Source organism: Scylla paramamosain, chromosome 43 (assembly GCF_035594125.1).
Source record: "Scylla paramamosain isolate STU-SP2022 chromosome 43, ASM3559412v1, whole genome shotgun sequence".
NCBI lineage: Eukaryota > Metazoa > Arthropoda > Malacostraca > Decapoda > Portunidae > Scylla > Scylla paramamosain.
In genome coordinates, this window is record NC_087193.1 from 10,672,523 (window position 1) to 10,700,047 (window position 27,525).

General features: G+C 41.0%; 3 protein-coding genes and 1 non-coding gene across 6 annotated transcripts in view; 3 read left to right on the forward strand and 1 right to left on the reverse strand.

The window, feature by feature from the left end:
* Window positions 1-9,218, forward strand: part of LOC135093752 (alkaline phosphatase-like) — a 43,583-nt gene extending 34,365 nt beyond the window's left edge. For all 3 annotated transcript variants that reach the window (XM_063993340.1, XM_063993339.1, XM_063993341.1), the window contains exons 9-13: window positions 3,333-3,429; window positions 3,532-3,629; window positions 5,591-5,714; window positions 6,672-7,012; window positions 7,677-9,218. In XM_063993340.1, coding sequence (XP_063849410.1) covers window positions 3,333-3,429; window positions 3,532-3,629; window positions 5,591-5,714; window positions 6,672-7,012; window positions 7,677-7,778 — 762 coding nt within the window. In that variant the 3' untranslated portion in view covers window positions 7,779-9,218. The remainder of the gene's footprint in view (window positions 1-3,332; window positions 3,430-3,531; window positions 3,630-5,590; window positions 5,715-6,671; window positions 7,013-7,676) is intronic.
* Window positions 9,219-9,845: 627 nt separating this feature from the next.
* On the reverse strand, window positions 9,846-14,604 carry LOC135093754 (uncharacterized). Its single transcript, XM_063993343.1, has 3 exons — window positions 14,468-14,604; window positions 11,227-11,554; window positions 9,846-10,645 (listed from the first exon to the last, which is right to left on the reverse strand). The coding sequence occupies exons 1-3, from the start codon at window positions 14,471-14,473 to the stop codon at window positions 10,485-10,487; spliced, it is 495 nt and encodes a 164-aa protein (XP_063849413.1). The 5' UTR covers window positions 14,474-14,604; the 3' UTR covers window positions 9,846-10,484.
* A 220-nt stretch (window positions 14,605-14,824) lies between these two features.
* On the forward strand, window positions 14,825-26,513 carry LOC135093753 (WD repeat-containing protein 86-like). The gene is made up of 10 exons (XM_063993342.1): window positions 14,825-15,156; window positions 17,188-17,976; window positions 18,277-18,483; window positions 20,326-20,447; window positions 20,947-21,092; window positions 21,776-22,015; window positions 22,364-22,489; window positions 23,433-23,607; window positions 23,946-24,135; window positions 24,826-26,513. Exons 3-10 carry the CDS (start codon window positions 18,278-18,280, stop codon window positions 24,863-24,865), a joined length of 1,245 nt encoding a protein of 414 aa, XP_063849412.1. The 5' UTR covers window positions 14,825-15,156; window positions 17,188-17,976; window position 18,277; the 3' UTR covers window positions 24,866-26,513.
* On the forward strand, window positions 18,980-19,052 carry Trnak-uuu (transfer RNA lysine (anticodon UUU)). Its single transcript has one exon. It is a non-coding gene; the product is annotated as a tRNA-Lys (tRNA).
* Window positions 26,514-27,525: the final 1,012 nt, after the last annotated feature.

Here is a 27,525-nt window from a genome sequence, read left to right on the forward strand (position 1 = left end):
GAGGCGACTATGTACTGGCAGACTGTAAATATTAGAAAAAAAAAAAAAAATGTGTGAAACTTAGAACTGAAACACTTCTGCATGGGACCTCCACTGCATTCAGAAGGCTCTAGTTGAAGTGCCACTATTGTTTAAGAGTGTTTCTATGGTTTTGATGACAGATTGACAACATTTCTACATTACTAACAAGGAAAAAAAAAAAAAAAACTCTTGAGAATCCGGGTAATCATCTCTGTGGCCTTTGAAAATAGTCGTGATGAAAGAGCAGGGCGTTAGATGGGGTGTGGAACTGAAGGGTGGAAGAACTGAAGGCTAGACTAAGAGGGAGGTACTGAAGATAGAGAGAGGGGCGAAGAAGTAAAGGTTAAGGTGGAAGAATATGTTAAATGACGAAGATGATGTGGTGAAAAAGAGGTGTGAGATAAGAGAGAGAGAGAGAGAGAGAGAGAGAGAGAGAGAGAGAGAGAGAGAGAGAGAGAGAGAGAGAGAGAGAGAGAGAGAATTTATGACGAAGCGGAAAAAAACGAAGGCAAAATAGAAAAAAAGGAGAGGAATGAGACGATGACAAAGAAGAAAAGAAGAAGGCAAGGTAAAAATATGATGATGAAGCGGAGAGAAAAAACAAAAATATACAAGGAAAGAAAGACGAAGACGAACAACAACAACAATAATAATAATAATAATAATAATAATAATAATAGGAAGAAGAAGAAGGAAAAGAAGAAGAGAAGAAACGAGGAAAAAAGAAAAGAAAAGGTGAAGAGAAGGAAGAAAAAGAGGGAAGAAGAGAGGGAAGAGGAGAAGGAAGAGGAGAAGATGAAGAACAAGAGCGAGAATAAGAACAAGAAGAAACAAAAAAGAGAAGCCGATAACGAGGAAGAAGAAAAAGGCGAAGATGAGACGAAGAAGAAGAAGAAGAAAGAAAGAACACAAACCATCAAAAAAACAAAGAAAAGAAAGAGAAAAAGAAACAACAACAACAACAACAACAACAACAACAACAACAACAACCACTTACAACCCCCCCCCACCAAACACTGACGCACTTCCATCCAACACGTGACACGGAACTCACAACCAAAAGTTTCCAGATTCCACAGCGATACTTATTTTTTCCCCTCCCAGCACTGCTAAGCGAGACGAGATGCGTGTGTGTGAGGCGGGACCAAGGCTGGATCTCAATGCTTCGTTTCATAATCCGAGGCGGTGCAGCGATACATTTTTTCCCCTGAGTGTGTGGCATTTCGTAAGGCATGGCAGTGGTGGTGATGGTGGTGGTGATGGTGATGCAGTGCCACACTTCCCGCCTTTCACGTACGGTACGCCTAGTCACTGTCCCAAAGGCCGTCCAGTTTAGGCATTGCTGCGTCACTGCCTAGACAAGAGCAGGGAGGAGTGTAGGAGTAAGAGGAGGAGGAGGAAGCAGTCTGCGGTTAGAGAGGTGATGGGATGGGAGGAGTAGTAGGAAGAGAAGGGGGAGGTGGAGGAAGCAGTCAGACAGTTTTAGAGGTGTCGGATTAGAAGCAGGAGGAGAAGGAAGCAGACAGGCTGTTAGAAAGATGCTGGAGGACGGACAGGAAGAGGAGGAGGAAGAAGGAGTCATTTGAATAATAATGAAGGCAACAGGAATGGTATCAATATGCATACTGATCGTCTCCCACAAAAGGCGTTTGCATCAGAATTTCATGATAGCTTAAATGTCAATCGCCCTTTGTTTTGTTTCAATGAGAGAGAGAGAGAGAGAGAGAGAGAGAGAGAGAGAGAGAGAGAGAGAGAGAGAGAGAGAGAGAGAGAGAGAGAGCACCACTAACAATCTCAACGACCACAACAATAAAGATAACAATAACAACAATACGAGGAAGACGAGTGAAAATAAGAACAACAGCAGCAATAATAATAAGAATTGGACGGATCCGGATAAGAATAACAACAATAATAATAGAGGGGAAAGGAAGAAAAAGTGGGGAACGGGCGTACAGTTATCTGGAAAGGTGACATACTTCCCTCAATAAACTTTTTCCATCCCAGGAGGCACAAAAAAGCATACCACAGTGTCCCCTTGCTCCACATCTAAGCTCTGACCATAAATATGACTTAAATACCACACAACGTTATATAAACATAATACTGGACATTTTTTTTATAGTGTGTGTGTGTGTGTGTGGTGGCCGTAAGGTGTGTAGCAGTGTGTGTGTGTGTGTGTGTGTGTATAACGGGGCATATGTTGAGTATTATTTTTGTTTTCTGTATTTTTTTCCTTTTTTTTTTCCCTCGCACTTTAATTCAGGTATCGCATCCCAAATGTCGCCTCAGGACCCCAAAGTGTGAAGGTAATGAGGGTTAACAGGGAAAAAATGTGCCCTAATTGTAGTCCCGCAGTGATCCTTAAAGGTTGGAGCAAGGACACACACACACACATACACACACACACACACACACACACACATTGTTCAGTACATGCGTAAGCTTACTTGATTAAATCTTACCTTACTTTTCCTTAAGTTTAATTCTTACATTCCATAGATTATATTTCTGCATATTTTCCTTTCTTTTCCTATTGATTTTACTTTTTTTTTTTTTCAGTTGCCATATAAATATACTACTACTACTACTACGACTATTACTACTACTACTACTACAACCAGTACTATCACACACAATACAATATTATATAACTCACGTCTAACAACAACAACAACAACAACAACAACAACAACGATAATTATAATGATTAGACCACATAACATTAACCTTTCAGTCACTCCCTAATCACACTACTCGTCACGCAAGGCACCTCACGCTTGACAGTAAAAAAAAAAAAAAAAAAATCTAGCGTTCAGAATATCCGTAGGAGGTCCTGGTTATATTTAATAGAGAATATTTAAACACGTGTGATGTAAAGATAAGGACAGTCTCTCTCTCTCTCTCTCTCTCTCTCTCTCTCTCTCTCTCTCTCTCTCTCTCTCTCTCTCTCTCTCTCTCTCTCTCTCTCTCTCTGTACAATTTTACTCTAAGTGCGTAGATTTTTTCTCTTTCAATTTGTACATTTTTTGCTCTTTCCGTCTATACATTGTACTCTTAGTCTGTCCAGTTTTATTCCTTTAATCTGTACAGTTTTATTCTTTTTTCGTCTGTACAATTTTTCTCTTTCAGTGTGTACAATTTTACTCTTATTCCATAGATTTTTACTCTTTGAATCTGTATATTTTTTGTTCTTTCAGTCTATACATTGTACTCTTAGCCTGTACAGTTTTCTTTCAATCTAAACAGCGTTATCCTTAATTTGTACAGTTTACCCCTTTAGTCTGAACAGTTTTCCTCTTCTCCTGCAGGAGGTGGACTTGGAGGAGACGCTGATAGTGGTGACGGCTGATCATTCCCACGTGATGACCATAAATGGTTACCCTACGCGAGGCAACGATATTCTAGGTTAGTTTACCCTTAAATAATTATCATAGAAAACGTTTATATTTTATGGATAACCTTTGTATTCTTGGAGTATCGCACGGGTGACTCATGTTTGTGTTCCAGGGTTGGTCGGCGAGAAGGGAATGGTAGATGACTTGCACTACACCACGCTGATGTTCACCAATGGTCCAGGATACAACTACACGGTGAAGAATGACACGGTAAGCTGTTTAATTTAAGATAATTTAATTTAAGCTGCCATGCGATTTTTTTTTACTTTGATCAACAAGATTAGACACTTTCGTACTAAATTCGCTTAAGTATCTTTGCAGTATGAAACAAAAGACAAACTTAGCATCTCATTATCTCTTTTGTCTCCTCTGTCTGCATGCAAGCAAATTTTGTACTGCTGTATCGGGTAATGAAAGACTCCCATAGCAGTAAGTGACACAGTAAGTTGTTTTAAGTAAAATGACACGGTAAGCTATGTTAAGTTGTGGGACTTCTCCAATTTTAGATAATGGTTTTGGACCTTTTTTTTTTTTCTTTATAGGCTGGCACCTCAGTGGGCCTTCTTGTATAAAATTTTGTTGCCTTTGTCCGGTACGCCTCTTACATAAATAAGACTGATTGTTTTATGTAAAATAGTGTAAAGAGAAAAAGAAAAATAAGAAAGGAGTTAGAAATTAAGGAAAAAATATCAAGGAGAGAGTCTGAAGGGGAAAAAAGAGAGATAAACAAGATATTAACTTAGTAATAGTAAATGGAAAAATACATAAAAAGAAAAATAAGAAAAGTGAGAAATGAAGACCCAAATATCAAAGAGAGAGATTCAAGGCAGGAAAAAAAAAAAAAAGGAAAAGGGAAATAACCTGACCGCCGCCTCCACGTGTCGGGACAAAACAGTGACAAAAACCGTCCTTAGTGATGTGCTGGAGCTGAACCACGATGCTGTTTTGTTTCCCTGCATCAACTCTGATCTTTGTCACCTCACCCTTTAGTTTTGTTACCTGACCCTCTGTTTCTGTTACCCCTATTTTTATTTATTTTTTTTTCTGTGTATTTTTTTGTGTGTTCGTCATTTGTTTCACTCAGTTTTCTCTTATTCTCTATTTCTCCACGTATGTTCTGTGCATTTGTTTCTGTGTATTTACTTCACCTTTTATTTCAGTTACTCTTTATTTTTCAATGCATTTTCTGTGTGTCAAAAGAAAAGTTATGTTCACCGAGGCCAAGTAACACACACACACGCACACACACACACAGGAAGAAAAAGAAAATCATAAACGAACACTCAGTTATTTGTCTGCACCTGCCTTCATATTATCTTTAGCATTTAATCTTGCAGTTTTTTTCTAATAACAACAGGCAGGGACAAGCAACAGTAATAAAACAGGTAGGTTTGCTCAGGTGCGCTCAGGAATCCTTAATAGGTAACTAGATAAAGAAAAAAAAGACTTTAATATCAAAAGCCTTGTGTGTGTGTGTGTGTGTGTGTCAAGGTGCATCAGGTTGTAAAGGTAAACCGGATATTTGCACCTGAGTGGGAGGGGACAGGTACAGTTAACTTCAGAGGCACATCTACAGATAAACGATCTTATGTCTTAACACACAATTAGGAGGGAAAGGTGACACAGGTAAATTCTGGCACAAATAATCCTTTTACTCGTTGTAGTTTCTCCGTAAGCTACAACGAGTAAAGGGATTCATTATTAGTAAGATCGTTTAAGTCCAGTGAAGAAATCCCACTCTGTCATTAGCTATCAAAGGGTTCACGCTGTCATCATCATCATCATCATCATCATCATCATCATTCTCTACAATTTTACCCAGCCTCCTTCACTCATCTCCGTCTGCTTCACTCTACCGCAGCAAAACAATGACAACCTCACACTATATTTCACGGATGCACTCCAGGTAACAAGACACAAATAAGTGAAAGGACAAAGGGACACAGGTAACAGGTATCCACACTAATTTAAAGGCTAATCTACCCAGGTAATATATATGCACACTAATTTACAAGCTAATCTATCCAAGTAACAGGTATTCATGCTAATTCACAAGGTAATTTATTCAGGTAACAGGTATTCAGGTAATTAATTCAAGTAACAACTAATTCACATGTTAATTTACCCAGGTAGAGTGACACAGTAATTACAGGTGTGTCATTTACCTACAGGTGATGCGCCACGACCCATCAACAGTTGACACAACGGACGTGGATTACCGGTACCAGGCCGCCGTGCCCATGCCGCCCATCAAGGAGACCCACGGAGGAGAGGACGTGGGCTTGTGGGCAATAGGTAACAGATAGGTTTCATTAGTGTTACCTGAGACATTCCCTAACCCTTTGACTGCCGCTTGGTACACCTTTCCCTAATTACCAATCACTCTGAGACATCTTTACTTGTTCTATTGTCACTTCTAATCTTTGAACTGGGAAGAAATTGCGAAATGGATTTTTTTTTTCATGTATAAATTCTTTGTAGATGTTTATAAAGGCTTCATGCATTGCTTCTGGTGATGCTAATTGTCTCCTGTCGCAGTTTTTTCTTTTTTTTTTTCTCTCTGTTATCTTTTTTTTGATTTGTTTTATTTTCTTCTCTTTTTTTACTTCTTTTCTGTGGCCATTTCCTATTTTTTTATCCTTTTCTCTTTTTTTTCTGTTTACATTTGCTCTGTTCTGTTCTGTGACGTTCTCTTCTCTTTTGTTTTGTTCTGTTCTGTCCTCTACTGTTATTCCCTATTCCGTTCCGTTCTACTATCTTCTATTTTGTTCTCTTCTGTTCGGTTCTGTTACCTTCTTTTCTATTCTGTTCGGTTATGTTCTGTTTTCTTCTCTTCTCTTCTGATCTCTTCTCTTCTCTCCTTTTTTGTTACCTTCTTTTCTGTTCTGTTCTATTCTGCTATGTTATGTTCTGTTTTCTGCTCTTCTCTTCTGCTCTCTTCTCTATTCTCCTTTTTTGTTCTGTTCTCTTCCTTTTTGGTGGATTTGAATTGGTATTACTTGAGTCAGCCCCAAATTTTTCCTTTCATTTTTCTAGATTGCCTTATTTTCTTTGTAATCCCTTTGGTGAACTATTGACATTGCTTTCCCTTCCCCCTCACGCTGTTTTCTCTTTGTAATCCCTTTGGTGAGCTCCTCCTAGCATTTTTTTCCCTCTCCCCTCAAGCTGTCTTTTCATTGTAACCCCTTGTGAAATTCTTTCCTTTTCCTCTCCCCTTTGCGACCTCCTAACATTCTTCTCCCTCCCCCGCAGGCCCGATGTCCCACCTCTTCCACAGGACACACGAACAACACTACATTGCCCACGCCATGGCCTACGCAGCTTGTATTGGTCCGAGCCTTGATGACTGCAAGCGGCCCTCTCACAGCACTTCCTCCTCTGGCCGCTCCCTCCGCCACTACTATGAAGATCTGGCTATCGGCACGCCCCGCAAGAGCCCCCAGGACACGAAAGTCACCCACACTGAGGTCTTCAAGTCCCCAGTAGATGGTTCAGAGCAATCAGCAAGCGCCCCGTCAGAAGTTGTAGAGAATCCGAAGTTTCCTACTCTGTCCCCGGTCCTGCAGCAACTCCTGGACAATAATAAAAAGAAGGTGAGATAAGTGTGACCCAGTGTGAGTGACCCAGAGTGACCTAGTGTGATTTAGATTTGTTGTTCTTCGTGTATGTGTTCTCTGTCTTTTAAATAGTGACTTTTTTTCTCTCTCTCTCTTTCTTCTTTTGTTTTTGTTTTTTCTTTCTTTTCTTTTAGAGGTTATTGTTGCTTTGTTGTTGTGTGATCGAGAGTAACCCAGTGTGACCTAGATTTGTTGTCTTTCGTAAAAATATATTGACCTTTTTTCTCTTTTTTTTTATTATTTTCTTTAAGATATGATTGTTGTATTGTTGTTGGAAAGTCTCAATATCTCATGCCAGTGTGTTTTAGTGAACTCATTGCTTAATTAGAGTTCCTAAAGAGCATATTATTTATTATCATTTCGACCTTTAATTTATATAGATTTGTGCAGTTTATAGTTGGGTCTATCATCAATATCTACCTACCATACCCCTTAGACATGCATTTGCAGCAGTTACCCTCTTCAAAGACACGTTTTCTTTGGTTGTTTGTCATCGATGTCACTTTTCCTTGGCGTCATTGTTCGAGCTGCACTCTTCCTCACTCTCACGTTTCTCAGTTATTTCATTCCCTTCAACACGGTGTCACTGTCCTCCACTCTTTGTCCCTCACACTTCTTTCAATTCTCTCCCTCCCTCAAGATCCTGACGGCGGAGGGACCTCAGACAGTCAACAGCTTCACCAATGGAGCGAACGTGGAGCAGCTGTTAGGGAGGAGCGTGACCAATGCCCGCAGCGCCTAGACCTTCCTTTGGTACCCGCACACTCGTTAATTAAGCCCCGTATTTTGAAACACCTCGCTCTCTCACCAAGACTATTTTCTAAGCCCACTGAGATGACTAGCCGGTTTGTCAAGAGTGCTTCTCCTCTTAATATTGTAGAAATCTTGTTAATCTCTCACTAAAACCGTAGAAACAACTTAAAAACCTGAAATAGAGGCTTTGGATGTAGGGGAGGTGCGGCACAGAAGTGTTTCAAAATATGGTTTAAAGTCCCTCAGTGGTTCGAGATATCCATTCATACCCTCTCTCTCTCTCTCTCTCTCTCTCTCTCTCTCTCTCTCTCTATTCTTTTTATTTTTCGCTGCATCAGGAACTGGATGTGTTGTAGCCTTGTATTGAGTCTAGAGTGAGTGATGTAAAAGATGCTGGATGTTTGTAAAGGCATTTTTTTTTTTTTTCTTATTTCTTACTGCTTGACTGTGTTGTTTCGTGTCCCGTGTTTCTTGTGTTGGTGTTCAAGAGTCGTGTAATATTGTGTACATAGTTTGTGGTCGTGCCTTCGTCCTTGCTGTCCCGCGTCTCTTCTTGTAGGTCAGAGTAAAGTTTCTAGCAGGCAGACTTAAGGGCCAATAAGTCTGATGCTGTTTGTTCTTCCTTTGTGTTATGTAAGTTTCCCATGAAATTGTTATGGTTTTTCTATGTGAGTTTTTTGTATATATTCTTTTTTTTTATTTTATATGTAGATGATTCAGTTAATTGGAGAATTGCAAATGAGAACTTTTAAGAAACATATTCCTTGTGCGTGTTATTGAATCTAGAAATCCAGATATTTTGAAGTTTACATCTTTGAATAGGGTCCAAATCTGTGGTGCATTTTCTGTAAAGGGACTTGAAGCAGTAACTTAAATAAACTGTGATTCATCTGTCGAAAAAAATAAATAAATAAAAATAATAATAATAATATACTGAACGTTGTGTACAGACTTCGTGACAAATATACTGAGATGTTTGTATTTGTAGTTACCAGATTTAATTAAAACCAGGTGCTCGTATGGGACTCTGATGGTGATAGCAGTGTTACCTTTGCTTTTCCTTTCCTTTCCTTTCTTTTCCTTTTTTCTTAACATTTTATCTATTACATTTACCATTTTTGTGCACATCTTACGAACAAACATCAGGATTATTAGTATGCATTCTCAATGTTCTTTTATTTTACATTCTCTCTCTCTCTCTCTCTCTCTCTCTCAAGGGCTTCCCAGCATTTAGAGTCATGCACGAGTGTGTTTAGTGGGACTGACGTGTCTCCCTCAAGTACAACCAACAGCAGGTGATGCATTTTTTGGTGAACTGAAAAGAGCAACTCCATAAAGTACAATAATAAATATTTTAATACAAGTTCCTCTGTGATTTCAGTTAATGCAAGTTCCTCTGATTTTAATACAAATTTATCTGTGATTTTAACGATATTTTTTTTCACTCCTTACCTTCTTTCAACCACACCCACGACCTACACCCATCACTGTACAGCCACTCCACATTCATACCCATGACCCACACCAGTCACTATACAGCCACACCCACACCCATACATCGCGTCCTCCATCACCCACCCCGCCACCTACGAGTACCTTTGTAAAGCCGCACCCACACTCTGTTGACCACACCTTCGATATTAATCTCAGACTTTAAATGCCAAATTGCCTCATTGTCGTACTGCACACACACACACACACACACACACACACACACACACACAGTACAATGCTACAACTTGCCGCCTAAGAGTGAGTTGAGTGTATTTCAGTCATTTTGCTCTGATAATATAATTGTGTCTAACTAGAGATCAGTGCCTACTTATGCTTAATGAACCACGAGAAGGTTAACTGATACACTGAAGGGTGACACAAGAGAAACTTCATGATGGAGTGGTGAAATAAGCGAAGGAAGTTAAATTTGTGCGTTTATGTGTTGCCAGCAAAATAGCGACATATTTCATTAAATCTACTGACAAAAGAGCAATTTTATGGTAGTGAATGGGTGCGGTAAAGAAGGAAGTTAGATTTATGTGTTGCAAATGAAAGAACGACATTTTTCATTCAATTTATTTCTTGAACAACGTGGAGACTCGGGTGCTTGAGATGAGTCCCGAAGCAGGTATCGAAACACCACAATGAGTCCCAGCGTGTCACCGATACAGTGATCCACAGGACCTAAGCAATGCAGGGGGCTGAAGCTGTGTCGGCTTTTTCAAATGAACCTTTGAAATATTTTGAAAACTTGATTCTTAACTCTAAGAATCGACCCTTATGAACCAATCATCGTAGTGAACTTCAAAGAAACGTTGAAGATCCCAACTTAGAAAGATTAGATTACAATCCTCAGTGTCAATAATCAGGATTGCACAAGAGATAATAGGTTTAAGCTTGATAAAAGTTAGATTTTAATTCAACAAAGAAATAAGAAGGGATTGGTTCGCATACACAGTGGTAGATGAATGGAATAGACTCAGTAACCAGATTACTAGTGGCGAGTCATCAGGGAGCTTTAAAAGAAAGACAAAATTATGAATCTAAATTATAGGTGGAAGTAAATAGGCAGGATTCATAATAAGGATGACAACGCGTAGACCTAACAGCTTCTTGCAGCTTCCCTAGGTACATCAGGCTGGGGTGATGGCGCAGGGAGTGGGAGGAGGGGAAAGCCAGTGGTGGGAGGCAGGGCAGGTGTTTAGGCGGAAGGTTTACACACGGGATGGTCAAGGCAGGCGTCACAGCAACACTTGTCAGAGATGCCCGGACAGTCAGTGTCGAGCGTGCACTGAATGGGCGGCCCGAACCTGGTGGCAAGAGGGCACTCGGCACGGAGGGGCGGGCACCGGTAGGCTGGCTCTGTTGGGGGAGGCAGGCAAGGAGAAAAAGAGGGTAAGTAAATGTTTTCTTAATGTTTACGATTTAGGCCTTATTCAGAAACGCCTTGCTCTCTCACCACGACTATTTTAAAAGGCCACATAAATGATTAGCTGGGTTCTCATGACTGACTTTCCTGTTAATAATGCAGAAATCTTGTCAATGTGTCACTAGAATCATAAAAAAAAGCACAATGAAAGAGACGTGTCCCTTTTGAAAGTAGATGAGAAGCATTTCAGTACATGGTGCTTTGTATGACACGTTCTGACTGAGTGATTGCGGCATAATTTTGTGATGGAGATTCAAATTCAGATACGTTTATTTTTCCCACAGGGTAACCGTTAGTACACAACTGATTGCTGGACGTAATACTACACGACAAAATCTAACATTAACAACAGTAATAAAAGTTAATAATAAAATCAAATAAGACTAATAATGAGACGCTAATAGAATCAAAACAAGACCAAGACATAAATGAGTAAAAAGATAAGAGAGAGAGAGAGAGAGAGAGAGAGAGAGAGAGAGAGAGAGAGAGAGAGCGCCACTTCAAAGTCACTTACTCTGGTTCCTGTCACACACGTACTGTCCGTAGAGGTTTCTAGTGAACAGCTTGCAGCCAGTGGTGATGTGCGTGGGGACATTCACACCGCACTGCCGCCCATGCACTACACCCCCGTGACCCCCGTGGCCTCCACCGTGAATGCCTCCGTGTATTCCCCCTTGTCCTCCATGTATGCTCCCAGTAAGTCCGTCTACAATGGTATCCAGAATGCCACTGCCAGGTCTCCCAGGCCTTCCGGGTCTGCCAAAACCACCGCCGTGGAAGCCCCCCCTGGTGTCATCTCCCGCCACAGCCACGACACACGCAGCGGCCACGAGGCACAGGACCTGACGGAGAGAGAGAGAGAGAGATTAGTATCATCGTTTTAGGTGACAAAATTTAAACCTGATGATAACAATAATAATAATAATAATAATAACGATAATCAGATGGTGATAATTGCAATGGTAGTAGTAGTAGTAGTAGTAGTAGTAGTAGTAGTAGTAGTAGTAGTAGTAGTAGTAGTAGTAATGGAAACAATAACAACAAAAACAACAACAATAACAACAGCTACAACAATGATAATAATAATAATAATAATAATGATAATAATAATAATCCCCCTACACAGTGGGTTTTCGCAGCGGAGTTAAGAAAAATGCAAAGCTACTGTACACGAGGGAGTATGGGCAGGGGGTGGAGGGGTGGAGGAGTGGAAGGATACAGGGGTGGAGGAGTGGGGGGAGTGGAGGGGTGGAGAGGTGGAGGACGGCGCGGAAAGGAGGAGATATCCTGACAAACACACCTACTTGTTTTACTCTTTTTGCAGAAACGGACACGAAAAATCGCTTAAAATCCGTATCCCAGAGAGAGAGAGAGAGAGAGAGAGAGAGAGAGAGAGAGAGAGAGAGAGAGAGAGATGTGGGAAAATCTTGCTTTGGTTAGATATTTTTCCATCAGTCTATATAATAACTGTGGTGTGCTTATTTTCTCCTTATTCACCCGTCTACTCCATTTCTTCGCTGTACTCTTTCATTATTTTGCTCCTCTTCTTTTCTTCTTTTCCTTCTTTTCTTGTTCCATCTTGCGCCACGCAGTACTTAATGAAGGGTCACCAACATCTCGGGTCACGACACTGGCCAGAATTCAGAAACGCTTCGCTCTCTCACCACGACTATTTTCAAAAGCCACCGAGATGATCAGGCAGGTTCTCAAGACTGCATCTCCTATTAATAATATAGAAACCTAGTTAATCTCTCACTAGAACCATGAGAACACCGTAGAAACCATTCATTTAGCTTCAACTAGAGCCTTTTCAAATTAGTGGAGATGTGGCGCAGAAATGTTTCAAAATAACCTTCAAGAGAAAAACGCCTTCAACTTGTAATAATATCAAACCACATAACCTCAGACTGGCTTAGGAGGCCCGGGCGGAATTCTTAATGAGTCCTGCCTGTCTGGTTATGTGGTTGCCTGATTGTTGTGTTCCAAGGTCTTCACTCGCCTTCCCTCCCCGCTGCACAGGTGAGGCGTGTCCGCAGTCACCACCCAGCCAGTGTGTTTTACTTAACGGGGATTAGCGATGTGTGTTTTTGTTTTGTTTTGTTTTTATGTCTAATGTTGATTTGCTCCTCTGCTTGATACGTACAGTTGAGAGGGACAGTTTGTTGTTGTTGTTGTTGTTGTTGTTGCTGTTGTTGTTGTTGCTGTTGTCAAGTCCACGGAGATATTCGAGAAAGGCTGTGTGTATCCGGGTCTTAACTGTTGCTAGCATGGAAATCCCGCACAGTTTATGGAGGCGCCCGCGGCTGTACAGTAATGCGAGGTGGTGGTGGTGCTGGTGGTGGTGGTGGTGGCGTTCAGTGGGCTGCGTGTTGTGTTGTATAAGTTTCATTAACCTCTTCTCTTTTTTATGCGAGAGGATTTCTGGGTAAAGGCAACGAAGACACAGGAACGTTTTGCTCTCTCTCACCACGACTATTTCTTACGGCTACAGAAATGACTAGCCAGGTTCTCAAGAGTGTTTCTTCTGTTACTAGCGTACAAATGTTATTAATCTGTCACTAGAAGCATAAAAACACCTTTAAAAATCCGTGTATCTTCAACTAGACCCATCTGAAAGTAATGATGATACGCAACGCAGAAGTGTTTCATAATATGGTCCTAAGAATCAAGTTAGTGCCGGGAAAACCCACAGTACCTCAGAGGGCAGACCTGTTCATTCCCTGGGCGTATCGGTAACGGTAGAAGAGAAGTGGGTCGAACACACGTGTGGCGCTGACCTGTACTGCTGCACGGGTCAAGATTAATGGGGCGGAGGACTGCATTCCCAAGCGTCTGGGCGTCTTGTCTCCATTACTTATGGTTGCAGTCAGAGTTTAGGTTTTCAAGAGTTCTTTTTATGATTCTGTACTCTAGGCAGGCTGTTGTGGGAATGATTAAAGTTTTCAGGAGTGTTTTTGTGATGATTCTATATTTTTGGACAATCAGTCAATCTACCAGTCAGTCAGTCAGTTAATCAAGCAATCACCACCCAATGAATCAATCAACCAAGTCTTTCTTTGGGAATGACTGCATAGTTGGACTTTTTTTTATAGTTGTTGTTGTTGTTGTTGTTGTTGTTGTTGTTGTTGTTGTTGTTGTTGTTGTTGTTGTTGTTGTTGTTGTTGTTGTTGCCCTTGACCAGTGTCGTCTTACATAAAAAAAATCTCTCCTTTCTGAGACGCAACACAACAAAGGCTTGCAAGGCTCGCCCTTTGTTATTTGCTGCAATAGACTTCACCCGCGTTACTGTGAAGTTGGCACGGTAAAAATGTAGAGGGTTAACTACCCTACTTACTTTATAATAGACAGGCTACTTTTTTTTATGTATAAGGAGCTCTGACCAAAGGAAACAAAAGGAAGGAAAAGAAAAATGATCAGAACCGCCAATGATGTCTCGCACGCGTTGCAAATGATTTTGATGGGTATTTTGGGCGTCAACAAACCGACTGTGAAACCTGGCTAGTGTTGGTGATTATATAACACACACACACACACACACACACACAAACACACACACACCACTATCATCACTATCATAATCACTCGCAATATTACTGAAAGAAAACAGATGAAAAGGTAGAAAACATACATTAAATAACAATAACACCCCTACCTCACCCCCCCACACACACACACACACACACAAATAAAAAAAAAACATTAAACACACAAAACACAAAGGAACATTTCTACCACAAGGCGAAAATCCAGCTTACCTTCATTTTTAGGCAAGTATCAATCTGCGTGCTGTCCGCTCTCAGGACCCACGCGACCTTCCTTTATATACACGCAGCGCACCACTCCGCGGCGTCACCAGGGCAGTGCCAGACGCCCTCGGTGATCCCAAAAATACATGCGTTTCCCACCAATCAGAACCCATTTTCTTTACACGTGTGGAAAGAAATTGAGGTACACGTGTTTGTTTTTTTACCTGCACGGGTGATGTGGTGGTAGAGTGGCGGTAGAATGCGGTAGAGTGACATTTGTGGTGCTCGCTGGCAGGTAGTGTGGTGCTATGGCCAGGCCTGAAACGTGTCTTCCTTTTTTTCTTTTTTTATTCTTTATTTTGTATCATCGTCAGTGGGGTTCGCTCAGACCAGTTTTTACACGAGGCAAAAACATCCACTAGCCACGATTTATATTTCCTCTTAAGACTTCCCTCTACTCTGTCCTCCTCCTCAATATTCACCGATTACTTTTCTCGGAACATCTGTCTCTTTAATCCCTGAGCCTTCCCCTTAGTGCTTCCTTGGTAGATCTCCCATGCATACTCGAGGGTTGGTGGGCAGGTGGGCTGGTGGTGGCAACACTGTCGTACCTGCCTGGTGAGGAGATGGGGCTCGGGCACCATCCTCGTTTCGCAAGGGAATTTTCACTCGCTGGGAAAAAACGAGGGACGTGCGAGGTAGATACGTACAGTGAACCGGACTTGTAACCCATCCAACCGGTGTTAGTGGAGAGAATATGGAAGTTAAGACCAGTGGTGGTATTAGTGAAGAAAATGAAGTAGAGATTAGTGCTGTAGTTGTGGGAATGTTTGTCAGTAACCGCCAGAATGAAGGAGAGGAATAGTATTGTGAGAAGAAGAAGAAAAAAGAAGAAAAGGAAAATAAATCAGGAAGACGAGTGAGAAGGAGGAGAAGAACATTAACAAGAAAAAAAAACAAAGAAAAAAAGAAGATAGTATTACACCAATAGATATCAACAAATAAACAAACAACATCATCATTTACATAACTTTCATCATCTATCATTTTATTCTCATTTATTTACCCACGTAAGCATCAAGTTTTCGAGAGGACCGCCACAACGGACAACAAACCAGGTACTCACCTTCGCCACAGGTGCATCCAGGTTAATTAGAACAGAGTGACTTGCTGAAACCGTCCCTTTATTCTCGTATATTTCGTTCAATAGGAAAACAATGGCGAGAGAGGCCTGGCTGGTGCACTGAGGATACTGGAATGTTGAGCGAAGGAGGAGGGAGGGAGGGAAGCTGGGAGGGATGGAGGGAGGGAAGTAGGGAGGGAAGAAGCTCAAGGCAGTGGGATTTTACGCTCATATATATTGCAGACTTTCCAATGACATCACAAGTTAAGATGACGTCACGCACAGACCTCCAGTATTTAGTGGATTCCTCACACACACACCCACACACTCACACACACACACACACATACACACACATACTACGAGTACAAAAGTGACAAAGCCCAGTATTTACAAAGGCTTTGCTCTCTCACCTTGGCTAATTTGAAAGGCCACAGGGATGAATAGCAGGGTTCTTAAGAGTGTTTCTCCAGTTAGTAATGTAGAAGCCTTGTTAATCTGTTACTGGAATAATAAAAAAAACATACTTGAAAACCCGTGTAATTTGAACTAGTCTTGAATGTAGTGGAGATGCGGCGCAGATGTGTTTCAAAATGTAGTTCGTATTATTTTTTTTTCTCTCTTTCTCTCTTACTTGATTTTCGCATCTAGTTGGCGAATAGTCTGCAGAAAAGGCCGTAAAATTTAAAGAGAAAAGTTAATGTATGCTTTGATTTAGTCCTTGTGCTTCATATTACTGTTTATTTACGTCTTGACAACATTTTCAGCTACATAATTTTTCGCCATATTCACTTACAAGCATTTTGACATCTTTGTGCTGCAGTCTTTTAAAATAACTGTGTAGCATAGAAGAGAAAAAAAATCAGCTATTCTCTCTCTCTCTCTCTCTCTACAATGTTCTAAATGCTAAGGGTTCATCTGCTCATAGCTCTTTGGTAGATGGCGCACACACACACACACACACACACACACACACACACACACCTGGAATCACGTGCTGGTTATCCTCAGGCAGATGTTTTACGTAAGTTTTCTCTTTTTTCGCTCTTTCTATTTTTTCTCTCTTTTCTTTTACAGTCGTTAACGTTTTTCCTCGTGTTCTGCCGTAATAGTGAATCCCAATGACGGGGAAGGATGCAGAGAGAGAGAGAGAGAGAGAGAGAGAGAGAGAGAGAGAGAGGGAAACCAGACACAGCTAAAGAGAGACAGACAGACAGATGGACAAACATACAGTCAGACAAACAGACAAACAAACAGCTAAACAAACATAGACAGACATAAAAATAAAAAAAAAAGTTAAACAGAAGCAGATAGACAGACAGACAGACAAATCTAAACAAACATACGCAGCTAAACAGAGACAGACGGACAGACGGAGGAAAAAAGAGAGAGCAACAGAAAAATGTGCTCAGGTATTCATCAGCTGCAGTGACTTGGCTCTTTGCATTTTAATTGACAAAAAAATTCCCACCCTTCCTTCGTCTCCCGCTGAAAGAAACGCGGATATGATCAAAATAACAATCAGAAAAACACCGCGCGTAATTTGAATAATGTCTCGACCTTGTTTTTGTTTATTGATCTCGATTGTTTTTTTCATCTATTTCAGGTTATTTTGTGTGTAAACAGTGAATGCTACTAGAGACAGGGCCAGAGATAGAGACAGAGTGTGTGTCAAAAAGAAAAAAAAAGGAAGGAAGGAACATAACGCAAAATTAGAGGGATGAAAAGTTTCCAAGAACGAAAGGAAATGAAGAAACGAAGGAAAATAAACAAAATGAATACAACTGAAGAAAGAAAGACGAAGAAAGAAAGAAAAAAAAACACACAAAAACAGCCCTCCCCCCCCCCCCCCCACACACACACACACATACATGTCCTATACTTACTCTTGTTTACTAATCCGTCTCTTGGCTACATTGATTGCTTTACCTGCCTCTCACCTGCTCCTCATGCATTCACCTGGACGCCGAGCTACGGGAACGGACTGGCTGACCTGCTGACTGTCATTCGCACCTACTGACTTGCTGAGCGGCTTACTAACCTTACTGATTGGATATACGAGTAGTTGCTGATTCGAACCTGCTTGCTGTGACTTACTGATTTATTTTCCTGCTGACTTGCTGACTTGCTGATTTACTGACTCGTTTAGTGACCTGCTGATTTGCTGACTTAGTTTGTGACCTGCTCATTATGATTAACTGATTACTGACTCGCCAGATCTGACCTTGAATGCTGACTTCTTAGACTTACTGACTGTTTGGTTACCTACTGGCTCATCTGGTGAAGACGTTGATCAGTGGTCCCAAATGCTGACCTGGTGCTGACGAGGTGCTGAGTGCTGAGGGACTGTTAATGTGAATCTGCTCAGCTCACTACCTGGAAGCTCATCACACAGGTAAGTGGCTCTACAGGTGATTATTTGGCTCAAACGAGGTTGACTGTGTTGTTGTGTGTTGTTTAAGTTTGTTGTGGTGATGGTGGTGGCGGTGGTGATGGTTGTTGCTGTTGTTGTTGTGAAATCAGCCAGTCAATCTTTTTATCAGTCAATTAATCACCTAGTCAGTCTATTTTATATATCTATCTACCTACCTGCTTATCTATTAATCAATCAATCAATTAACTTTTCTATCTATACACGTATCTATCTATTATTCAACCAGTCAATCAACAAACCATCCATGACTCCCCTCAACAGTATGGGTTGTCAGGGCAGCAAGGGAGACGCGGAGGCGGAGGGCGGCAAGTATCTGCTGGAGACGGTGACGGGGCACACGGATTCTATCAACTGCATGGCGTTGTCTGAGGATGAGTCTGTGTTGGTGACTGGGGACGACAGGGAGGCGAGGCTGTGGGACGTGGATGGAGGACAAGGCGGCCCAACAGAAGAAATGGGGACGTTGAAGTGAGTCGTGTGATTGGTGTGGTAGTGTGGAAGAGGTGGAGCACGAGTATGAGATGTTGGGTGTAGTGGTAGTAGTAGTAGTAGTAGTAGTAGTTGTTGTTGTTGTTGTTGTTGTTTTATGTAGGAGGGACTCTGGTCAAGGGCAACAAAAATCCAATAAAAAAAAAAAATAGGCCCACTGAAATGCCAGTCCCATAAAAGGATCATTTGAATTTTTTGAGTGGAGGGTGTTGTTGTTGTTGTTGTTGTTGTTGTTGTTGTTGTCGTTGTTGTTGTTGTTGTCGTTGTTGTGCTAGGTGCAAGGTAGTGGGTGTAATAGTAATGCTTGTCGCAGTAGAAGTAGTAGTATTAGTAGTAGTAGTAAGGTAACGACAACGACGACAAAAAATGCTGCTACTACTACTACTACTACTACTACTACTACTACTACTACACTATTACTCTTATTACTATTACAAGTATTAGCGGAAACGTAACGTGTAGTACCCCTTTCACAGCCCGGATAGCTCAGTCGGTAGAGCGTTAGGCTTTTAACCTAACGGTCCAGGGTTCGAGTCCCTGTTCGGGCGAGAATTTTCATGCCAGAAACTAATCTTATCATATTCAATTTAAGTAAAAAATGCCATCAGGTTTCACTGTAAGGAAAGATCTTGGGGTTTTAATATCAAGCAACGTGATACCAAGCTGGAGTTGTTTTTAGTTTGATTAAAATAGACAACATATATTTTTTTTTTTTGTGAGTGAGAATAGATCTTGAAGTTTTAATATCAAACAACGTGAAGCTCAGCTAGCATTATTTTGAGGTACCTTTGTACGCGTTCACCTGTATGTGTGCGTGTGTATGTGTGTGTGTGTGTGTGTGTGTGTGTGTGTGTGTTTTACCTGTTTTCATTTACACACCTGTTTCTACATAACCGTATTCAATGATGCGTTATTACCTACGTATTTACATCTACAATATTTGTATTTACTTTTTATATAATTTCACATAAATAGTTGAAGTATCTAAGTCTTTATACACAAATTATCTATTCTTTTACCAAATCACACTGAGATTCAATAATTCTCATACTGAGCACACACTTTAGACCTGCTTACACTGCTGTTCCCTGTACCAAAGAGAAAACACTGAAAAAAAAAGAAAAAAAAACTGAGGAGAGCAAAGAATAATGATAAGAAAAAAAAAGATTTGTTCCAAGACTGAAGAGAGGACGCACGGTGACTTAATGTAGTGAGGAGGAGTCTTTCCCATCACTATCTTTAATCTTTCCACGAGTGATTAATTGATTAGATTGTGAACGAGTCGCTTGTCACAAACATTACTGAAAGTGACGAGTAGATGGTTTGGTTTGTTTGTTCTTTGTATTCCTTTGTGTCCTACAACAACAACAACAACAACTACAACTACAACTACAACTACAACTACTACTACTACTTCAATTACAACAAAACTCATTACAATCATCTACTTTCCCTTTCCTTATCCACCCTCCTCCTCTTCTTCCTCCTCTTCCTCATCCTTCTTGTCCTTCTTTTTCCCTGTGTTTCTCACCACCATCACCACCACCACCACCACTACCGCTATCACCACTAATGCCACTATTATGAAACACTACTCTTACACTACGACTATTTTCAAAAGCCACAGAGGTAATTTACCAAGTTCTCCCGAGTACTTTTCTAAATCATGTAGAAATCTTGTTAATCTGTCACTAGAACCTAAAAAACACCTTCAAAACTCATAGAACTTCAACTGGAGCCTTTTGAAAGTAGTGGAGGTGTGGTGCATAGATGTTTCAGAATATGATCCCAAGTTAGTCTTCCGTCCTCGTCTTTTCCCAGAGGACACACCAGCTACGTGACATCCGTGGACGTCTCCGGGGTCTACGTGGTGACGGGCTCCAGTGACTGCACCGTCAAGAAATGGGACATGACCACGTGCGAGTGTTGCTTCACTTACGAGGGTGAGGAGGGAGAGAGCAGCAGGGAGAGGGAGGGAGGGTGGATGATGGGAGGAGGATGGAAAGAGGGAGTAATAATCGTAGTAGTAGTAGTAGTTGTTGTTGTTGTTGGTGGTGGTGTTGATGTAGTAGTAGTATAAGTAATAGTAGTAGTAGTAGTAGTAGTAGTGTGTGTGTGTGTGTGTGTGTGTGTGTCAGTCATTTATAATTAGACACACCTTCCCTTCCTCTCTCACCTGTACACCTTCCCTTCCTCTCTCAACCGTACACCTCTCTCTCTCTCTCTCTCTCTCTCTCTCTCTCTCTCTCTCTCTCTCTCTCTCTCTCTCTCTCTCTCTCTCTCTCTCTCTCTCACACATATTTAGTTAGTTTATTGACCACAAATAAGCAGTACATATCAAAATACACTTAATAATACGAGGTTTGTAGGCAAAAAAAAAAAAAAACATCGTCCATTTCTCTTAGTTGATTTGCATTATCTTCCCTTCCTCTCACCTGCCAGGTCATAAGGGGAAGGTGATGCGGGTGATCTGCACAGGTGAGTACATCATTAGCTCCTCCGTCGACAAGACTGCCAAGGTGTGGATCTTTGACACCTCGGATATCACACCTGAAGCGAAGCAGAGGTGTTGCGTGCGCACTTTCGAGGTTTGTGTGTGTGTGTGTGTGTGTGTGTGTTTACCTTTCATTATTTTCATCTGCTTCTGTTTATCTGAATTTAGTTTTTTTTTAATTATCTATGTTTATTTTCGCCTCTTTTGTGTTTATTTATCTTTTCGTGTCTATCTGTTTAGCTGTGTTTAGCCAAGTGTGTTTACTTACCTATCTATCGCTACTCAACAGTGTTTAAATTAGTACTGTCATCTTTTTTTTGTTTCATTATTAGTATTTACCATTTTGTGCCCATCTGTTGATATTATTTTGCAGGGTTCATCAATGTTCTTCTGTCAATATAGTTTATCTCTTCTCTCAACATGTATAATTGTTCACACCACTTCCTTTGTTAATACATTCCACTCGTCTCTTGCTCTTTTTTCTTAACACCGTATTTCTGTGTGTGTGTGTGTGTGTGTGTGTGTCCCCAGCTGTGTTAATAAGAAAAGTGCATCAAGACAAACTTAATTATCAAATTCCCGTCTCATTTCCCTTCCCTTCCCTTTACCAATGCACTTGTTGGCTGTTCTACTCGCAAACTCTACTACTACTACTACTACTACTACTACTGCTGCTGCTACTGTTTCTGCTGCTACTACTAAACTAATTTTTTTTTTCTTCTTCCTCTTCTACTACTACTACTACTACTACTACTACTATTACTACTGCTGCGTTAGGGGCACACAATGGGCGTGCACCCGATCATGTACATCCCGGCGAATGAGTCCAGCAAGGGCGGCGGGGGGAAGAGGAAGGAGAAAAAAGAGGAGGAGGAGGAGGAGGAGGAGGAGGAGGAGGAGGAGGAGGAGGACAAGGAGGACGAGATGACCGATGTGCTGAACGAAGAGCTGGTGGTGACTGGCAGCGCTGACAACACCGCTCGTCTCTGGGCCATCAGCACTGGGGCTTGTTTAGTGGTGAGTATTGCTGCTACTACTGCTACTACTACTACTTCTACTACCACTACTACTACTACTACTACTGTACTAATTCGTCTTCCTCTACTACTACTACTACTGCTACTATTATACTACTTATAATTTGTTTTTCTTCTTCTACTACTACTACTACTAATTCGTCTTCTTGTTCTTGTTCTTGTTCTTCTTCGTCTTCTTTTTTTTTTCTTCTACTACTACTACTACTACTACTACTACTACTACTACTACTAAAATAACTCCTCTTCCTTCTCCTCCTCCTCTTCCTCTACATCCTCCATCTCCCCCTTCTTCTCCTGCTCCTGCTCTCCTTCCTCCTCCTCCCCACAGACGTACAGAGACCACAGGGGAGCCATCATGACCATGGCCACAGACGGGGAGGCCAGGATCCTTTTCACCGGCAGCGCAGACAATACCATACGATCCTACGAGATCCGCACAGGGCGTCCACTCAAGGTGATCCGGTGGGGGTGGAGGGGGAGTGATGGGTGGGTGGGTAGGTTGGGTGGGCGGGGCTGGTGGGGACACGAGAGTTTGGGGTGGGTATTAATTTCTTCCTTCCTTTTGTCTATTATTATTTTATTCTTTAATTTCTTCCTTCTACCTTTCTTTCTCCAGCTATGTTTGTTTCTTCCATTTTCTTGTTGTCATTTATTCTTTCATTCGTGTTTCGTGTTTTGTATTTCTTCCTTCTTTCTCCTTTCTCGTATTATTATTGTATATTTTTCTTCCTTCGTGTTTCGTCTCATCTTGCTATTTTCCTTGTTTGCCGACAGAAGGAAGAGGGAAGAGGGAGGAGAAAGGGAAGGGAGATGGGAGGGAAGAAGACTCAAATGGAGAGGGAAGAGTGAGGAGAAAGGAAGATGAGTAATAAACACGACAGGGAGAAAGAAAGAAAGAAAATGGAGAAGGGAGAGGAGAAAACAAAACAAAACAAAAAAAATAAATAAATAAACATCTGATTCATACATTCATAAATCAAACGAGATAAACAACAAATTCTAATTCTGCATTTCTTACTCTCTCACTCGTATTGCATAACTTGAATCAGCTGTTTCCTGCCTGACTCACGTTACAGCTGCGTCACCCAACCCAAAACCTTCTGTCACCTGCCCACCTGCTCGTCTGTCCCACCTGTCCTCACCTGACCTTCAAATCTGGTCTTCGTTTGTTACTCTTGTTTGGTCTTCCTCTGTGTGTGTGTGTGTGTGTGTGTGTGTGTGTGTGTGTGTGTGTGTGTGTCTATCCATTTGTCTCTTATCCTTCCTTCCATTTCCATATCCCTTGTTCCGTGGATCTCCCGCTCTCCATCAACACACACACACACACACACACACACACACACACACGTAAACACCCTCACCTGTGCATGTACTAATAATTATCCTTCTAATCACAGGTGTACTACGGCCACAACAGCCCCATCATCTGCATGACCGTGGTGAACCAGCTGATGTACACGGGGGACACCGGGGGCAAGGCCAAGAGCTGGGTGTGGCGGTACGGGGACAGCACATGTGAATACAAGGGGCACAATAACACAGTCACCTGCCTCAAGTTTCATCAGGGGATACGTGAGTGTTTGCAGCATCAGAGTGTAGTAGTAGTAGTAGTAGAAGTAGTAGTAGTAGTAGTAGAAGTAGTAGTAGTAGTAGTAGCAGTAGTTATAGTAATAGTTGAAAAGCAATTAATCACATATGCACACACACTGTTATTTCACTATTTAAAGTAATTTCATGACTTTTCTCTTTTTTTCTTCTATTCCTGTCGTTTTATTTTCCTAATTTTTTCCTCCTACTTTTCTTCCATCTACTTCCTTTACTTTTTTTTGTATTCTCGTCTAAGCTTTCGTTTCCTTTCCTCATTTTTTTTTTCATTTATCTCTCTTGCATAACAAACACGCCCTCTGCAGTGTACACAGGCTGCGGGGACGGGCTGATCCGTGCCTTTGACGCCAAGACGGGAGTGCTGCGGCAGACCTTCAGGCGGAAACAGAGTGAAGGCGCCGGAGCTGGAGTGGTGAACTGTCTGACGGTCTGTGGAAACAAGCTGTATTCTGGCAGCCACGACGGGATGCTTAGGGTGTGGGACGTGAGCTCCTGGTAAGAGAAAGAGGGATAGAGATAGAGAGAAGGGGAAGGTAGTAAGGTATGGCGGTGTGAAATTATGCATTCAGACAAAACTCATAAAATCAGGGGGGAAAAATGCAGGAATTATGATTACGGTGTATTAATTAAGTTCATTTGATCAAGTTGTGTTCACCTACTTGTGTTTACTAGTTGTATTAATGTAGATCTTTTTTGACCTAGTTGTATTAACCTATAGTTGTGATTGCCCTGGGATGTACTTTCAAACTAGTCATCGTCTTACCTTAACTGTCTTCACCTGCTCTCGTGGAAGTTACTGGGGTCTAATAATAATAGTTTAATGCTCACTGACAGATTTTCTCTCTCATAATCACAACTATCTTTGCCTATTCTTTGCATTACTGCCACTTGGTTTTGTTGCTTAGAAGACAAAATTGAACTCTCTCTCTCTCTCTCTCTCTCTCTCTCTCTCTCTCTCTCTCTCTCTCTCTCTCTCTCTCTCTCTCTCTCTCTCTCTCTGCAATTATCGGGTAAATAATCATCTAGACAGATAAATTAACAGGTATTCTTTAATCAGTACCTGTTCTGAGCTCTCCTAAGGTAGCTAATCCTCTTCTTCTCCTTCCCCCTTCTCCCCCTCCTCCTCCTCCTCCTCCTTCTCCTCCTCCTCCTCCTCCTTTTCCTCTTCCTTTTCCTCTTCCTCAGGGTCAATGGAGGAAAAAATGGGAAGGAAAAAGCAACGTGAAGATTAAAAGTGAAGAAGAAATAACATTAGAAGGTTTGAGATAATCTGGAACGAAAGAGGGAACAGTAGAAAAGGAATAAATAGAAGAAGAGGAGAAAAATTTGGGAAGATGAGAGAATAGAAGAATGTGGAAGAACGATAAAAGAATAAAAGAGAATAAGAGAGAGAGGAGAATGGAAGAGGTGGACCCCAAGAACCAGAGAACCAACGTCTCAAACTTCTGAGCAAACTTGGCGAAGACATTTGATTGGAGGTAGTAATGTAGGACGTGGAATTGATCAAGTTCCCCCTCAAAGAGAAGCGAGGGAGAAAACGACTCCAGTTTTATGGTAATCTTACTTAATTTTACGTCCCTCCTCTATTATGGACTGTAATGCTTTCTCTCTTGCCTCCTTTGTTTTTAAGTAATGAGTGTGACTTGATTTTTGTTATTAGAAGAGTATGTGATATGAAGGAGAATTTTTAGTCTTTTATTTATTTGTTTATTTATTTATTTTTTACAATGTTTACTCTCGCGTTACTTGTTTTAGAAATAGTGATGTATTTTTTTATTAATAGTTTGTAGTATGAGAAGAAAATGTATAAGAAAAAAAGTAGTACCAGTAGTTATGATTGTACTCTTATTTATTTATTTATTTACTGTCTTTCTACAATATATAAGCAAAAGCTACACAAGGAATCTAATACAATTATTAATTATTATTATTATTTTCGTCTCTGCTGTTTTGTAATTCTCACAGTGCGTACTTTAATTAAGTAACGGGTGACATGCTGTGATTGAGAGAGTATGTGTGTTCTGTGTATTCCTTTGTGTTGTGTAAGGAACCAAAGAGACCTCGCAATGTTGTCATTTAACTGTTCATATAAAGGACAGTTTCACGAATGGAATGTCTACTTTTAAGGTTTGGAAAGCACTAACAACAGCTTATATTTTTTCTTCTTTTCCTTCTTTCATTGATTCTTCTGTTACTTTTTCTTGTTGATGATTGATGATGTTGCTGTTGTTGTTGTTGTTGTTGTTGTTGCTGTCCTTTTTTTTCTTTCTTTTTTTTTTCTTCATCAGCAATAACTTGTATTTGTTCTTCTCTTCCTTCTTTTACTGATTCTTCTATTTCTCTTTCATGTTGATGTTGTTGTTATTGTTGTCCTTCTTTTTCTTTCATTTTTTCCTTCTTCAACAACAACAACAACTTGTACTTCTTCTTCTCTTCCTTCTTTCATTGATTCTTCTATTTCTCTTTCTTTCTTTCTTTTTGATGTTGATGTTGTTGCTGCTGTTGCTGTTCCTTTTCTTTTTTCTTTCTACTTTTCTTCAAGCCTTCGTATCTTGCCTTCAGTTTCCATGTTAAAGGACACAAACTTATGAAAAAGGTACTTGGGTATTTGTGTTTGAAGTCTTGCATGCGTGAGTCAGTTACCCTTTTGCTGTCTCCTTAATTGCTTAAGTTCTTATGATCTTATTGATTTTGGGATCGTAATTTCTGTAGATGTTTGAATCTTCTTAACTCTCCTCACCTTGAATGGGAATCTGGGTCATAATAAGGATGGATGCCTGTAAAAATCGCCATGTGCTTTCTTTACGTATGTGCAGTATGGTAGTAAACAGAAAAGACAGATAAATAGATGAATAAAAGGAAAATAAAAGTCATTCTTTATTACGAGCCTTAGAAATAAAAGGAAGAACTGAAGAAAGGGAGGGGGAGATGGAGGAGGAAACATGTAATAGGACGAAAGAGAAAGAGGCGGAAGTGGAGAGAGAGAGAGAGAGAGAGAGAGAGAGGACGTACGGTAAAGTGAAACGAAGTGGAACAGAGCTGAGGATGATGACGGTATTGCTGAGGAGAAGGAAGAACAGGAGGAGGATGGGGAAGAGGAGGAGGAAGAGGAAGTGGGGAAGCATGACAGTCTCAGTTGGCTTGTCGGTCACTAGGAGGCGTGGCGTGTTGCAATCAAGGAAGCTGGAGAGTCTGAAGCTTCCATGTGAGCCTTGTTTTCGTGGGTTGTGATGGTCAGCCAGTGGTCGTGGCCTGAGCGTGAAGCAACAGACACACACACACACACACACACACACAAATGACTGTATTCTGAAACACTTCCGCGTCGCATTCCCACTATGAAAAGACTCTAGTTGAAGCTACACTGGTTTTTAAGGATGATTTTAGCGTCCCAGTGACATATTAACAGGATTTCTACAATATCAACAGGAAAAATAGTCTTGAGAAACCGGTTAATAATTTTTGTGGCCTTAGAAAATAGTTGTGGTGAGAGAGCTTTCTGTGCCTGATAAATACACACGGATTGGCCAGTGGAAGGGCGTGTGGATACGAGAATACAAGACAACGATGCCAGAATGAAGCTAATAAGGATATCTGTTTATTTATTACTTCATGTGAACTACGTGTGGAGGAAAAGGATAGATTCAGAATAAGGCTCTCTCCCCACCCACATGAACATTGGAAGTACAGTTAAAGAAAGTGTGGTTTCAGCTAAAAAGTCCTACCACTCCAGCCTGTTGAAGTAGTTGAAACGAGGCTCCGAAGCGTTTAAGAATCCGGAACTTTGAAGCGAAACCATGACAGTCAAAACGTTACGAGCAGAACAATACATGAAACAAGGAGAGAGAGAGAGAGAGAGAGAGAGAGAGAGAGAGAGAGAGAGAG